Source organism: Trachypithecus francoisi, unplaced genomic scaffold (assembly GCF_009764315.1).
Source record: "Trachypithecus francoisi isolate TF-2019V2 unplaced genomic scaffold, Tfra_2.0 Lachesis_group10, whole genome shotgun sequence".
NCBI classification, from domain to species: Eukaryota; Metazoa; Chordata; class Mammalia; order Primates; family Cercopithecidae; genus Trachypithecus; species Trachypithecus francoisi.
The window spans coordinates 81759157-81773769 of NW_022681455.1; the positions used below are offsets into that span (position 1 = coordinate 81759157).

Sequence of the window (14613 nt, forward strand, 5' to 3'; positions counted from 1 at the left end):
CTGTTTACTGGTTTTCTCCTCATCTTGCCTTTGAGGCATGTGTCACAGGAGGACAAAGGCCAGCGCTGCTTTCCCTCACAGCTGCATCCCTGCACCAGCACAGTCGCAGGCAGTGTTGAAAGCATGTGTCTGCAGAATGAGTGAAGAGTGGAGGGCTCAGGACGAAGGGCAGGCTTGAGTGGGACAGACCCGTATGGAGGGAAGTTTGTGTCTTCTGGTCTACCTCGGGCAGGTTATTTTAGGAGATTGAATGGGGGCCATCTATCTCTTCACTGGGGTCATCTTCAGGGATTCCACGTTTCTGAGCCATGACATTCTCTTTGTCTCTTTCTCACCCTTGGGATCAGACAGAGCCCACTGTAGCTGCCACCTCTTTCCAGGGTCCCTGATTCCTCAGTTCTTTATTAGACATGTGCTGGGCATGTACTCTGTGTCAGCCTCCACATTGGCTACCGGGCTTACAGACGTGAGTGAGATGCGGCCCTGCCCCTGGGTGCTCACAGGCACACATATGAAGGGATGACAAGACCAGACATGCCTCCCACTCCTGCTGTGTGCCAGGAACCATTCAATGTGCTTCCTGTCTATGGACTCATTTAATCCTCAAAAAGTACAAGTTAGGGGCCATTACTATCCCCATTTTCCAGGTGAGGAAACCAAGGTCCAGATAAATTAAGTCATTTTTTCAAGTTCTCACTGCTGGGATTTGAAGCCAGCCAGCTTCACTCCAAAAGTTGGGCTCTCATCAACAGATGATTGGATTTATAACTATGCAGCCATTAAAAAACAATGAAATCTGCTGGGCGCAGTGGCTATGCCTGTGATCCCAGCACTTTGGGAGGCTGAGGCAGGTGGATCAATTGAGGTCAGAAGTTCGAGACCAGCCTGGTCAACATGGTGAAACCCTGTCTCTACTAAAAATACATAAATTAGCTGGGTGTGGTGACAGGTGCCTGTAATTCCAGCTACTTGGGAGGCTGAGGCAAGAGAATTGTTTGAACTCGACAGGCAGAGATTGCAGTGAACCGAGATGGCACCATTGCACTCCAGCCTGAGTGGCAAGAGCAAAACTCCATCTCAAAAAGAAAAAAAAAAAAAAAAGAGGAAAAGAGAGAGAATGAAATCATGTATTTCGTAGAACATGGATAGAGCTGGAGGCCAGCTCTTAAGTGAAATAACTCAGAAGCAGAAAATCAAGTATCACATGTTCTTATTTGTAAGTAGGAGCTAAACAACAGGCACATACGGCCTTCAGGCACATACGGCCTTAGAGAGGGAAATAACAGACACTGGGGGCTCCACAGGGGGAGGATGGGAGTGGTGTAATGGCTGAAAAATTACCTACGGGGTCCATTGTTCACTGTTCAGGTGACAGGTACATCAGAAGCCCAACCTGAGCATTATACAATACATCCATGTAAAACACCTGCACCTGTACCCCTGAATCTATAACAATTAAAAAAATTAAAAACACAAAGATTGGGCTCATAACCATTATAAAAATTTGGCTCATAGACAAACACCAGGAGAGTGAAAGGCGGAGACGAATGTGTCCCCCTCTGCCAGGAGCTGGGGAAGGGGCTGGGGGCCATTCCCAGACAGTTGAGCTAGACTTCAAAAGCACTTGCAAAAGCTCCCAATTCCACTGGTAGAGTTGGTTTTCCACCCAGTGGAGGAAGGGAGCAGAGCATTTCATGCAGAAAGAACAGGGTGTGAAATAGGTCCTTGGCAGGCGGATGAGGTTCTTCAGGAAGTGTGAAAAACCTAGCAATGTTGTGGTTTCAGGGAGGCAGGTGGACGGGTTTGGCCTGAAAGCAGAGCACACGGGGATGAAGGGGTAAGGCATGGAGCATCGCAGCTGCAGAAGTTGCTGGGTGGCAGGTGTAGAAGACCCAGCAGGGCCCCCTGAACCCCTGCACCCCAGGGCTTTCTGCCTTATCATGATACTTCTCAGCTACAGATTCCTTGCCTGCCCCACACTGAGGAATTGGGCGCTTGAGGGCAGTCTATTTTGACACCTGCCCCAAGTGTTTCTTAGGGTTAGGCACGGTTGTGGTACCACTGCCTTGGACAGAAGTGGGCATAAAGTAGAAGAACCATGTCATAACTTTAGCTTGGAATCAGACAGGCTTGGGACCCTAAGGTCACAAGCTTGTCCCCAAAGGACAAGTGACTTTGCCTCTCAGAACCCAAGTATTTTCCCTTGTAAAATAGAAATACTACTCACAGCACACACCTCCTGAGGACTAAGTGAGTTAAATCACACACCAGAAACATACTGGTGACCTACAGTGTGCTAGGCCCTGGGGATGTCACAGTGAATGCAGCAACAAAGTCTCTGTGCTAGTGACATTCCCATTTCACTGAGGAGATGCTGGAAATAAACAAGGGATCAGGCTGGGTGTGGTGCCTCATGCCTGTAATCCCAGCACTTTGAGAGGCTGAAGCGGGAGGATTGCTGGAGGCCAGGAGTTCGAGACTGGCCTGGGCAAGATGGCAAGACCCCATCTCTACCAAAAAAAAAATTTAACTGGGCATGACAGCTCAAGCCTGTAATCTCATCACTTTGGGAGTCCAAGGCAGGAGGATTATTACTTGAGGCCAGGAGTTCGAGACCAGCCTGAGCAACATAGCAAGACCCCATCTCTACAAAAAACAAATTGGAAACATAAAAAAAAAATTATCCAGGTATGGCGTCATGTGCCTGCAATCCCAGCTACTCAGGAGGCTGAGGTGGGAGGATCCCCTGAGCCCAGGATATCAAGGCTGCAGTGAACTATAATCATACCACTGCACTCCAGCCTGGGTGACAGAGCACAACCTTATCTCTAAAAACAAAACAAAACAAAACGAAAAAAAACAGAAAAACAAGTGAGCAAAGGAAGGCTCAGAGAGGGACAAGTGACGGAAAGAAAAATGATGATGCAGGAGGGGAAGGCGAGAGAAGGCCTTGTGGGAACGTGTGAGGGGGGGGCACCGAGCCAGATCCCCGCTAGAGCTGCTGTCATAGGAGGTTTCAGAGCTAGGAAGGACTGGGGAAGACATGATCAAGTTTATGTCTTCGGAGGATGGATTGTAAAGGAGTTGGCCCTAGAAGAAGCAATTTCTATCTAGAAGTTGCTGAATAGTCCAAGCAAGCGACAAAATGCAGACTGGCTTCTGACAAGAGCTTCAAAGGGACAGATATTGGCCGAGGGTTGAGGACAACTCCGAATTTGGCCTGTGGATCAGCAGCATCAGCATCGTGGAGAAGTCAGAGCTGTAGAACCCTGGGTCCCCCACCAGAACTCCTGAATCAGAAATTCTGAGGGTGGGGCCCTGCAGTCCACCCTTTAACAAGTCCTCCATATGGCTCTGATGCTCCTGTTGGCTTGGATCTCTCGACCCCCAATGCTGAGGTCTCAGATGTCTCCAAGCTGCGTGCCCATCTGCGCTCCCAGCAAATTGACATTGATATTTATTTCAGAAATACTGTCTGTTTCCATTTTAATAAAGGAAGCAACTCGAGCAGGACTCTATTGGATTTGATTTTGATCTAATAAAAATGCCAAGTTGCTCTGGGTCTAGAAAAATCTTTCTTGAAATTCCCTCTGCTATTTTGAGGGCAGCAGCAGTGGCAGAGACCCATCTACATGGAGCTCCCAGGAGCCACCTCCGCACCCGGCATGCGACAGCCTCTCGTGGAGCCCAGCCTTAAAAGACACACCTGGCAAAATCAAAAGCTTGTCTCCGGCATTGAACTTGACAGCTGCAATCAACTGCAAACCTCAGTTGCCCCCAAAAGGAAGATGCAGACACCTGGACCATATGGCAACATCGCTTCCATCAAATGTCACATCTGATGTGCTCCTGAGCTGGCTGGTGGCACCACAAAGTCCCAAAGGCAGGTTTCAAAAGCAACTTCCTCAGGAAAAAGAATTGTAGTCGAATCCATCACAGTAGCCCCTCAAAATAGCAACTTGGGACAGTTAGGATAACCGGAAGTTTATGTAATTGCTAATATAAAAGTAGCTTATCAGATGGGAGGTGGTGGGAGAAATGTGGAGGTTGAAAGCCAACAATTAAGCACCTATTATGTGCCACACACTATTTTAGACTCTTGGGATATACACAAGAACAAAGCACACAGGTGCCTGTTCTCATGGCACTTGGTGGAGAGAGGCAGCAAAACAAAAACCAAGCATGCGAATATAAAGGATCATTTCAGAGAGGGACAAATGCTATGGAGAAAAGAGAACCTGGTGATATGGGGATGACTGGGGAAGCTGGTGCAGATCAGGGAAGGCTTCTTGGAGGAAGCGGCCTTTCAGCTGACTTAAAGATGAGACGAAGTCAGCCATACCATGATTTAGAGGGAGAGCATCCAGGCAGAGAGAACAGCAAGTGCAAGGGTCCTACAAAGGGAATGAGTTTTGCATGTTCAAGAAAGAGGAAGGTCGGGTTGGCTGGGGCAGCATGGGAGATGGGGAAGAGGGAGATGAGGTCAGGGTCCTAGGGGGTTGGAAGCCTAAGAAGGAGTGGCCTCTCCTCTCTCCCAGGGTAAGGAGCAAGATCTAAATGCCAAGCTGCGTTTTATTGCCGAGTGGACCGGAGAGCTCAGCAAAGCGGATTTGCCTTACAGTACTGTAGTTTCTCTATCTCCGTAAGAAGAAGAATCCCCGCTTCTCAGGGCTTGATCAGCCATCAAATGAGATGGCAGCGAAGTGCTTAGCACAGACCTGCACACAGTAAGTGTTCAATAATGCGGGTTCCCTGACATCCCTCCTCCCCCGTTCCTCCTGCTGGCAAGTCAGCCCATCGCAGGATCTGAGCAGCTGCTTCCTGCAGAAATATTGCAAAACTCGTCCAGGCATTTCCAAAATATTTTCTTGGCTGAAAACCCACTAGCGGCTAAGAGGCCGAATTCTGAGACGGCAGCATTTCCATACTCATTTGATAGATTGCTTCTCTAGACCATGAGCTCCATGAGGACAGACGCCATGTCTGGAGGCGCCCCACACCCCACATCCTCAGTACCCTGCCCAACCAATGGAGCTGCCGACTGACATCACCTAGTGGTCCAGGGGTTGAGCGATGAGGTCAGACTGGCCGAGTTCAAATCCCAGCTTTGCTACTTTCTAGCTGTGTGATACGGAGTAAGGCACAGTCTTAACCTCCCTGGGCCTCAGTTTCCCTGTCTGTAAAATGGGTCTGTATTTAGGGTTAAATGAGTGAAAAAGTGTGAAGTCCCGAGAACATGCACAAAGGTGAGATATTGTGATTAGATCTAGGGGACCGAGTTCTTCTTGCTGGCTGTTTGCATAATCAAATGCAGGTATCATCATGATAGCCATGGAGGTCCTGCCAAGGGGGATCACCCAGGCTAAATCCCCCTTCCTGCTTTCCCTTTCCTGCACCCCAAGTCATCCTGAGTGGGATAAGGCACCATGCCCTGCTATCCTGGACCCTGCATTGACCCCATTCAAGCTCTGGCCACACAGTGCACTAATGGCTTTGGTCTGTCTCGCCAACAAGACCCGGACGTCAGCAGGGTGCAGTAACGTGCCTTTTTCATCTCCATGCTCCCAGGAGCCAGAGAGGCCTCTTTAGTAATGATTTGTGGAATAAATAAAGCAGCCTGCTTCAGGACCCCTGAAGTCACGGGATCTCTCACGCGTGCCAGCATCCAGCCCACATTCCCCCAACGCCTGCCTCAGCTCTGACCACAGAGGGGGTTTCTTCCTTCCACGCTGTTTGACATGAGAGTTCCCAGCACCTCCACTTTCCCCGGGGAATGACGGCCATCCCTGCTAATGCTCAGCTTCCTGACAAAAGGCATACCTGGTGCAGGGGTTGTGGGATCTCAGGCTCTTTTCTTCCCTGAGAAGCCAGGATTTGGAAAGTCTCTGCGGGCAGCTGACAGTTTTCCACAGCTCCTTCCCCACCGGCCGCGGTGGCTCCTCTGAACCCCCAGGAGGTTAGGCCCCTTTTCTGTCACTGTCTCTCCCTACCCTACACATTCTCTCCACATGCTCTTTGCAGTCCCTGGGCTTCAACCATCCCATACTATACTATTACCTTTTTATTTTTTGAGACAGCCTTACTCTGTCACCCAGGCTGGAGTGCAGTGGTACAATCACAGCTCACTGCAGCCTCAAACTCCTGGGCTCAATCAATCCTCCTACTTCAGCCTCCAGAGTAACTGAGGATACAGGCTTGCACCACCATACCTAGCTAATTGTAACTTTCTTTTTTTTCGAGATGGGGTCTTACTATGTTGCCCAGGCTGGTCTCGAACTCCTGGCATCGAGTGATCCTCCTGCCTTGGCCTCCCAAAGAGCTGGGATTAAGGCATGCTCCACTGCACCTGCCTGTCTCTCTGCCACCGTTTTAAGCTTCCCTCCATTGATCTGGATGCCTCCCGGAGGCCCTCACCAGACCCTCAAACTCCACACAGACAAAGCAACATTGCCCTTCACAAACCGACCCCTTCCCATGTCCTTCCATCAGTCAGGGACCCCATGCCCCTGACTGCTCGGGCAAAAGTTCTGTGCATATCCTAGGTCCCTCCCCCACCTCCGGTCCTCACTCAAATGAGTCACTTATCTGATGCTGTCCCCCCAGCTCCACAGTGGTGCACACTGCTGACCCCCAACTGTGCAAGGGGGGCTTCCTCCATCCAGGCCCAAGTCCCTCTGCCCATGCCCTGAGCCATTACTTCCAGAGAACTCATGCACCCGGCCTTCCCTCAGCAACCCTTGAACAATGGCCCAGGGGAGTCGCCTTCCTATCTGCAGGGGGATGGCTCAGATACATGTGCTCTGCACTGGTGCCCCCAGCCCCCAGCAGGCTCAACGTTGTGCCTTTGACTCGCTGCCTTTCTCTCCCTTCTTAGTCTCTCTTCCTCACTCCTAGTTGGGTGTTCTTCGATCATCAAAATAAAGCACTTGCTGTTGTATCCATCTCAAGGGATTTTCAGGGAAACCCAAACCAAGACACTCTGAAAATTCTACCAGCAGAGGGTCCTTGATCTACCCACTTTTATCTCCAACACCACAGTTCAGGCCACCACCATCATGTCTCCCAAGAATGACTGCAACAGCAAACATTTTGTGCATATTGTAGGTTACAAGATGGTCTCTTGGTCTTGAGTTTGGCTCTTCTCCGATCCTTTTCCCACACTGCAGATAGATACATATATATATATATATATGGATAGATGGTAGATAGGGTCGATAGGATCTGTAGATAGATGACAAATAAATAGGTAGGTAGATGATAGGATTGATAGATGATTGATAAATAGATGATAGATGGATAGATTTAGATAAGATTTATAGATGACAAATGATTGATGGATAGATGGATAGATAGATGATTGACAGATGAATAATAGATGGATGATGGATGAATAGATTAGATGGATAGATAGATAGATAGATACATACATAGAGAAATAACTAGGGAGGGACAGAGAGAGAGAGAGAGAAATAATGTGGACATGTCTTCTCCCTGCTTAAAATGCCCCAGGCTGCCTGCTGTAGAATCAGCTTCTCCACTGCACAGTGAACGCCATCCCCATCCTGCCTCCTGCCACCCTCGGCGCCTCCAGCCCTCCTGCCTTCCCATTGCTCTTCCTGCCTCAGCCCATCTGGTCTCCTGGTTATTCCACAAGCACTGTCTGGCTCCTTCTGGCTCTGGGATACACAGGTCCCTCTGCCTGCAAAGCTCTTCACTGGACTCCTGGCCCTTTAGGTCCCAGCTCCGTGGCTTCTCAGAGCACTGACTCTAAAGGAGTGCCCCTGCCCTGTTTTCTCCTGATCACCACATGTTCCTCCCTTGTTTGTTTTTGAGCTCACTTACTGAGTGATTCTCTCTCCCCTCGGACTGTGAGCCCCTGACGCAGGGGCCGTTGTCTTGCTGTCTTGCCTGACTCCTTGCTGTCTCTCCAGCACCCACAGGGCTGACATGCACAGATGCTCAATAAACACTCACCAAGGAACGAAAGATGAAATTCTCCAGACTATTGACTTATCGAATGGGTCTGATGATTCTTTCACAAGGAGAAGCTGCTTGAGGGGGCACTAGGCACCAGGTCAGGGGGTGGCTGTATGGGCTGAGATTGGGGATGGGGGGAGGGCTGCAGGGATTGGGATTGGGGGTGAAGGGGAGGGCTGTGGAGGCTGAGACTGGGGGCAGGGGGAGGGCTGTGTGTACTGGGATTGGGGACAGGACGAGGGCTGCAGGGACTGGGATTGGGAGCAGTGGGGGGGGCTTTGGGGACTGGAATTGGAGGCAGGGAGAGTGCTCCAGGGGCTGGGATTGGGAACAGGTGGGGGTGCGCCCTGTGGGGGCTGGGATTGGGGGTTGGGGGAGAGCTGCAGGGACTGGGATTGGGGGCGGGGGGAGGGCTGTGGCAGCTGGGGTTGGGGGTGGAGGGAGGGCTGCAGGGCTGAGATTGGGGGTGGAGGGAGGACTGTGGGGGTTGGGATGAGGGTTGGGGGAGGGCTGCAGGGACTGGGATTGGGAGCCAGGGGATTGCTGTGGGAACTGGGCCTGGGGGCAGGGGGAGGGCTGTGAGGATGAGATTGGGGGTGGAGGGAGGGCTGTGGGGCTGTGATTGGGGGTGAGGGGAGGGCTGTGGGGCTGGGATGGGGGTGGAGGGAGGGCTGTGGGGCTGAGACTGCGGGTGGAGGGAGGGCTGTGGGGCTGGGATTGGGGGTAGGGGGAGGGCTGTGGACACTGGGATTGGGGATGGAGGGAGAGATGTAGGGCTGAAATTGGGGATGGAGGGAGGGCTGTGGGGCTGGGATTGGGGGTGGAGGGAGGGCTGTGGGGCTGAGATTGGGGGTGGAGGGAGGGATGTGAGGCTGGGATTGGGGGTGGAGGGAGAGATGTAGGGCTGAGACTGGGGGTGTAGGGAGGGCTGTGGGACTGAGACTGGAGGTGGAGGGAGGGCTGTGAGGCTGGGATTGGGTGTGGGGGGAGAGCTGTGGACACTGGGATTGGGGGTGGGGTAGAGGGGTTTTGCCATTTCCTCTGACACTGATAAGAACTCTCATTCTTAATTCCAGGGATTGCTTTTAGGGCCACAGTGCCTTGACTCTTTCAGTGGCAGGGACCTTCACCCAGGTCCCCAGATTCCCCTAATACAAGCCCCAAGGCCTCTTTCCACTCAGGGTTTCCTGCACATTCTGCAAGGAGCCTGGGGAGGCTCACTGCCAAATAAGGGAGCTGAGGACATTCTGGAATGCACCAGGATTCTCAGCCTCTATCCCTGCTGTGTGCTTCCCGAGCCCCTCTCTGATGATTTCTTCACTCTGTTATCCCTGCAGCAGGAGTTCTCCAAACACATCCATCCCCTGGTTTCTGATCCCCTCTTCCAGGAAGCCCTCCATGCTAGCACAGACATGAAACAATGATGTGTGAGCCCACGGTTCACTTCAGCACCGTATCCTGCCCCTCACAGGCCAAAATTGGGCTTTCTTTCCTCTCCTCTTCTCTAACAAGGCCTCCTCCCAAGCTTCTTGGTTCACCACTGTCTCCTCCCCACTAGCAGAGCCATTTCCCATTCAGTTACTAAGATCACAGGATTTGGAATCAGACAGACCTGTGTTTAAATCTCTGCCTTCTTAGTTTGGATTCCCCAGCAGCAGACCCACAGATAAAAATTTGAATGCCAGGCCGGGCGCGGTGGCTCAAGCCTGTAATCCCAGCACTTTGGGAGGCCGAGACGGGCGGATCACGAGGTCAGGAGATCGAGACCATCCTGGCTAACACGGTGAAACCCCGTCTCTACTAAAAATACAAAAAACTAGCCGGGCGAGGTGGCGGGCGCCTGTAGTCCCAGCTACTCCGGAGGCTGAGACAGGAGAATGGCGTAAACCCGGGAGGCGGAGCTTGCAGTGAGCTGAGATCGGCCACTGCACTCCAGCCTGGGTGGCAGAGCAAGACTCCGTCTCAAAAAAAAAAAAAAAAAAAAAAAAAAATTTGAATGCCAGTGATATATTTACAAGGAACAGGGAAATTGGGCAGAGAGGAAAAGTAGGACAGGGATGGGAAAGGAGAGCCACTAAACCTGATGATCACTGCCTCTTTATCCTACAGAGAAACTGCAGAGCACATGCCTCAGGGGATCCCACTCCAGGGTGAGGGGGCTGGGGTATCTATACACCAACTTCCCTGGCACTTCTAGCCTTCTACGGGTGGAAGTGGGGAAGCCTCCAGGCACAGAGATGCAGATACAGATAGATGCCACTGGAGCTTCCTAAAGGTCTGAGAGAGGTGGCCAGGGCACTGACAGTGTCTGCTGTGACTCCTCTGCCAGTGACTAGCTAAGCTATGTGACCTTGGGCAAGTTACTCCACCTCTCTGAGCCTTAATTTCCTCATCTGCAAAGTCTAGGCAACAATCCCAGCTGTAGGGGCTGGGGGTAAGCAAGGATATGAGATCAGGCAAGAAAAGCCGTTAGTACAGAGTGGGATGGGGCGGGGAACACGTGGTGGGCATTCAGCAGTCTCAGCCGAGATCTGACCATTTTAACTTTAATCTTACCTTGGTTCTTCTCTGCTTTGCTTTCTGATCCTGACATTTGTTTTTTGAGCAGTGCCCTAGATTCTGCCTCATGGTGTGCCCCACAGCAAAGTGTTTGAAGTGAACGCATCTAAGCTGCCAAGAGTATCCACAGCTCAAACGACTCCTGTCCACGGTCACCTCCCTGCCTCGGTTCCTTCTAGCCAGGACTGTCCTCCCTCAGGCCAGTGGCTAACCCAGGCCTGGCCTTGAGCTGAGTTTTCCCTGCCTACCTGGAACTCCAGTCTCTTCTTTCCTTTCTTAGCATCCCATCCCGACTGGGAAAGCTGTGGGGAGAGCTGCGTGCAGGGGCTTGCTCCCTGAGACACCAGACTCAGTTTCCTCATCTGTAACGTGTTTGTGGGAGAATGCAGGGTGCAGTGGGGGGTGGGGGCTGGCCTGACTCATCTCCAAGGATTCTTTCTCCTCTGGCAGCCCACAAATCTGTCGTAGGAGGTACCCACAAACAGGCCACTTACGGGCAGGGTATCTCTCATGGCGGCAGTCTAAGTGAAAGTCCTCCTCCTCGCTCCCGTCCCTCTTCTCCATCCTGGAAAGAAAAAAAAAAAAAAACCTGGGTAGAAAAGAGAAGGATGAGTGGGCAGAGACCCAGGATCTGAAAAAGTGCAGTCTTCCCTTCTTTGGAGAACATTTTGCAAAGTAACTTCCCACCTGCCGCCCTGCGAGATTTTGACCACACCCCATGAGATGGGCATCATTACTCCCATTCTATTGATGAAGAAACTGAGGCTTTTGAGAGCTATGTGACCAACCCAGTGCCATGTAGCTGATCAATTAGAGGCAGAATAGGGAGGCAAACCCATCATTCTGTCAAAAAGAGGAGCATCAATTATGTGCAAATGGTATATTACAAAAGATGTTTACAGTTTCATTTGTTTTCAGAATTATACATTGAAATGCACAGAAATTATTTTGGCAGAATATACACCAAAAGGTTAATGGTGATTATCCCTACATAATGAATATAGGAAATTAACTCCGGAGGCTTCTTTTTGACTAGGGACTTCCAGCCTAGTAGGGAAGACAAGCTTGCACCCTAGTTAGAAAATGGCAGGTGAGGCTGGGTGTGGTGGCTCATGCCTGTAATCCCAGTGTTTGGGAGGCTGCAGCAGGCAGATTGCTTGAGCCCAAGAGTTTGAGACCAGCCTGGGCAACATGGTGAAACTCTGTCTTTACAAATACTAGCTGGGTGTGGTGATGTGTTCCTGTGGTCCCACCTACCTAGGAAGCTGAGGTGGGAGGATCACTTGAGCCCAGGAGACAGAGGCTATAGTGAGCTACGATCTCATCACCTTACTTCAGCGTGGGTAACAGAATGATACCCTGTCTCAAAAAGTAAAAAAGGTCAGGCATTGAATAACACTACACAAGGACTGTCTGCACCAAGGGGCTAGGGCTGTACTTCCCAGGGAACATACTCTGAACATTTTCTGCTTATAAATTTTGCCTGTAGCCTGGTGTCCCTAGACACCAAACCAAAGGAATGCGTGCTGATGCCATAGAAAGACAAATTTCAGTTCAACAAAAAGATAATGTCTTTTTTTTTGTTAAGTCTTTTTTTTTTTTTTTTTTTTTTTTGAGATGGAGTCTCACTCTGTTGTCCAGGTTGGAGTGCAGTGGTGCGATCTCAGCTCATCGCAACCACCTCCTCCTGGGTTCAAGCAATTCGCCTGCTTTAGCCTTTCAAGTAGCTGGGATCACAAGCATGTGCCACCACACTCAGCTAATTCTGTATTTGTAGTAGAGACGGGGGTCTCACCATGTTGCGCAGGCTGGTCTCAAACTCCTGACCTCAGGTGATCCACCCACCTTGGCCTCCCAAAGTGCTGGGATTACAGGCGTGAGCCACTGTGGCCGGCCCAAAAAAGTCTTTTAATAAAAACATCTTGGCTATTTTCCTGATAACACAAGCTTGTTTCAAAAACAAGCAAACAAAAAAACCTCCAACACCATAGAGACAGCAAAAGTCCCCCTATAATCACATCTACATGTAATGGGATCAACATTGTTAGCAGTTTGGTATTTTTTTTTTCAGAATTAATACTTTTTCTACACAAATAGACTCAAATTAAACATATTTTTGAACCTGATTTTCTTTTTAACTATCCAGAAATTTTTCATTTGAGTACACCTAGATCTCACTCACCTTTTTTTCTTATAGCTGTATATAAAAGAATAATTAATATTCAATACCTCCATTGGTAGACACTTAGGTGTTTCCTCACTTTTGTTGACTCTTCCAAATAATGGTGCATGTGGTGAGTTTCCATCAGCAGAGGTGCTTAGGACTAGAGTATCACCAATCATGAAGTCATAACTGAACTCAAACATTAAATGGGAGGGTGGACCAGATAATAGCCCCATCCTCACCCCAGAACACCACCTCCCTGGCCACATCCAGCACCTCTAAGTCAAGAGAGGCCAGTCCTATTACATAAAGAGCTTCCAACATCCTCCTGCTTTTCACAGCCTTGACCTTGAACCAACCCCTCCATCCATCCTCGGCTCCCAGTTCTCCTGGTTTCTTTTCATTGTTATTGCTATTGAGATGGAGTCTCGCTCTGTCGCCCACGCTGGCATGCAGTGGTGTGATCTTGGCTCACTGCAACTTCTACCTCCTGGGTTCAGGCAATCCTCCTGCCTCAGCCTCCCAAGTAGCTGGAATTACAGGTGTGTGCCACCATGCTTGGCTAATTTTTTATATTTTTGGTAGGGATGGGTTTTTGCCATGTTGACCAGGCTGGTCTCAAACTCCTGACCTCAGGTGATCCACCCACCTCAGCCTCCCAAAATGCTGGGATTACAGGCATGAGCCACCATGCCTGGTCTCTCCTGGTTTCTTCTCTGAAGTCTCATCTTCCCCCAGACCTCAAGGTGGGCACCTCCTTGGCTTCTGCGGGGAGCCTCAGCCTTGGGAAGTGGGGCCTTATGAGCAAAGGGGCCGATGTCTAAGGAGATAGTCAGTCCAGCCTGGCACAATACCTTCCCTCCCTCATCATCCAAGCCTTGCTGCCCAGAACCCCCACTCAACAGCTGACATATCCAGTAACACCTGCCAAGGAGAGACCCAGGCCTTGTGCTGGGCTTGGGGGCTGCAGGGACCAGCCAGAGAGACCCCTGCCCTCAAGGATGTCCTGTTGGTTTTATCCATACACAAATAACCATGGCTTCATGTGCTAAGTTTCAGGCCAGGAGGATATGAAGAAGGTTGGCAGGGCCAATAATTATCTAGTCCAGGGGTTGGTGAACCTTTGCTGTAGAGGCTCCGATAGTAAATATGCGAGGCTTTGCAAGCCATATGCTCACAACTACTCAACTCTGCCCCTGCCGTGAAAGCAGACGTAGACAAGATAGAAACAAATGGGTGTGGACAGCAGCGGGTGGTGGGCGGGATTCAGCCTGTGTGGATGGCGTGTGAACACCTGGTCAAGCCCAGTGGTTCTCAGCTTGGCTGCACGGCGAAGCCACCACAGGAGTTTTTAATTACGGGGGGTGGGGAGCAGGGCTGGAATGTACAGCGGGGTTGAAAACCGCTGGTGCAGGGACCAGCGGAGGCTTCTTGGGGTGGTACTGTTTGAATTGCATCATGAAGGCCATAGGACCAGCTCACTTCCTTTTTATTTTTATTTTTTTAATTATTTATTTATTTATTTTTGAGACAGAGTCTCACTCTGTCACCCAGGCTGGAGTGAAGTGGCGGGATCTCAGCTCACCGAAACCTCCGCCTCCCGGATTCAAGCTATTCTTCCGCCTCAGCCTCCCCAGTAGCTAGGACTACAGGCATGCACCACCACACCCATGCTGCCCTTTTTGAATTTTTAGTACAGACGGGCTTTCACCATGCTGCCCAGGCTGGTCTCCAACTCCTGACCTCATCTGATCCACCCACCTTGGCATCCCAGAGTGCTGGGATTATAGGTGTGAGCCAGCGCACCCGGCCAGCTTTTAATTCTTTTTAACTTGTATTTTAGATTCAGGTACATGTGCAGGTTTGTTCTAGAGGTAAATGGCGTGTCACGGGGGTTTGGTGTACAGATTATT

The 14613-nt window shown here is 50.5% G+C and overlaps 1 protein-coding gene across 1 annotated transcript in view; it reads right to left on the minus strand.

The window, feature by feature from the left end:
• Positions 1-14613, minus strand: part of GSG1L (GSG1 like) — a 269946-nt gene that overhangs the window by 5588 nt on the left and 249745 nt on the right. Inside the window, exon 6 of the mRNA XM_033217915.1 lies at positions 11031-11101. Within this exon, the coding sequence (XP_033073806.1) occupies positions 11031-11101 (71 nt within the window). The remainder of the gene's footprint in view (positions 1-11030; positions 11102-14613) is intronic.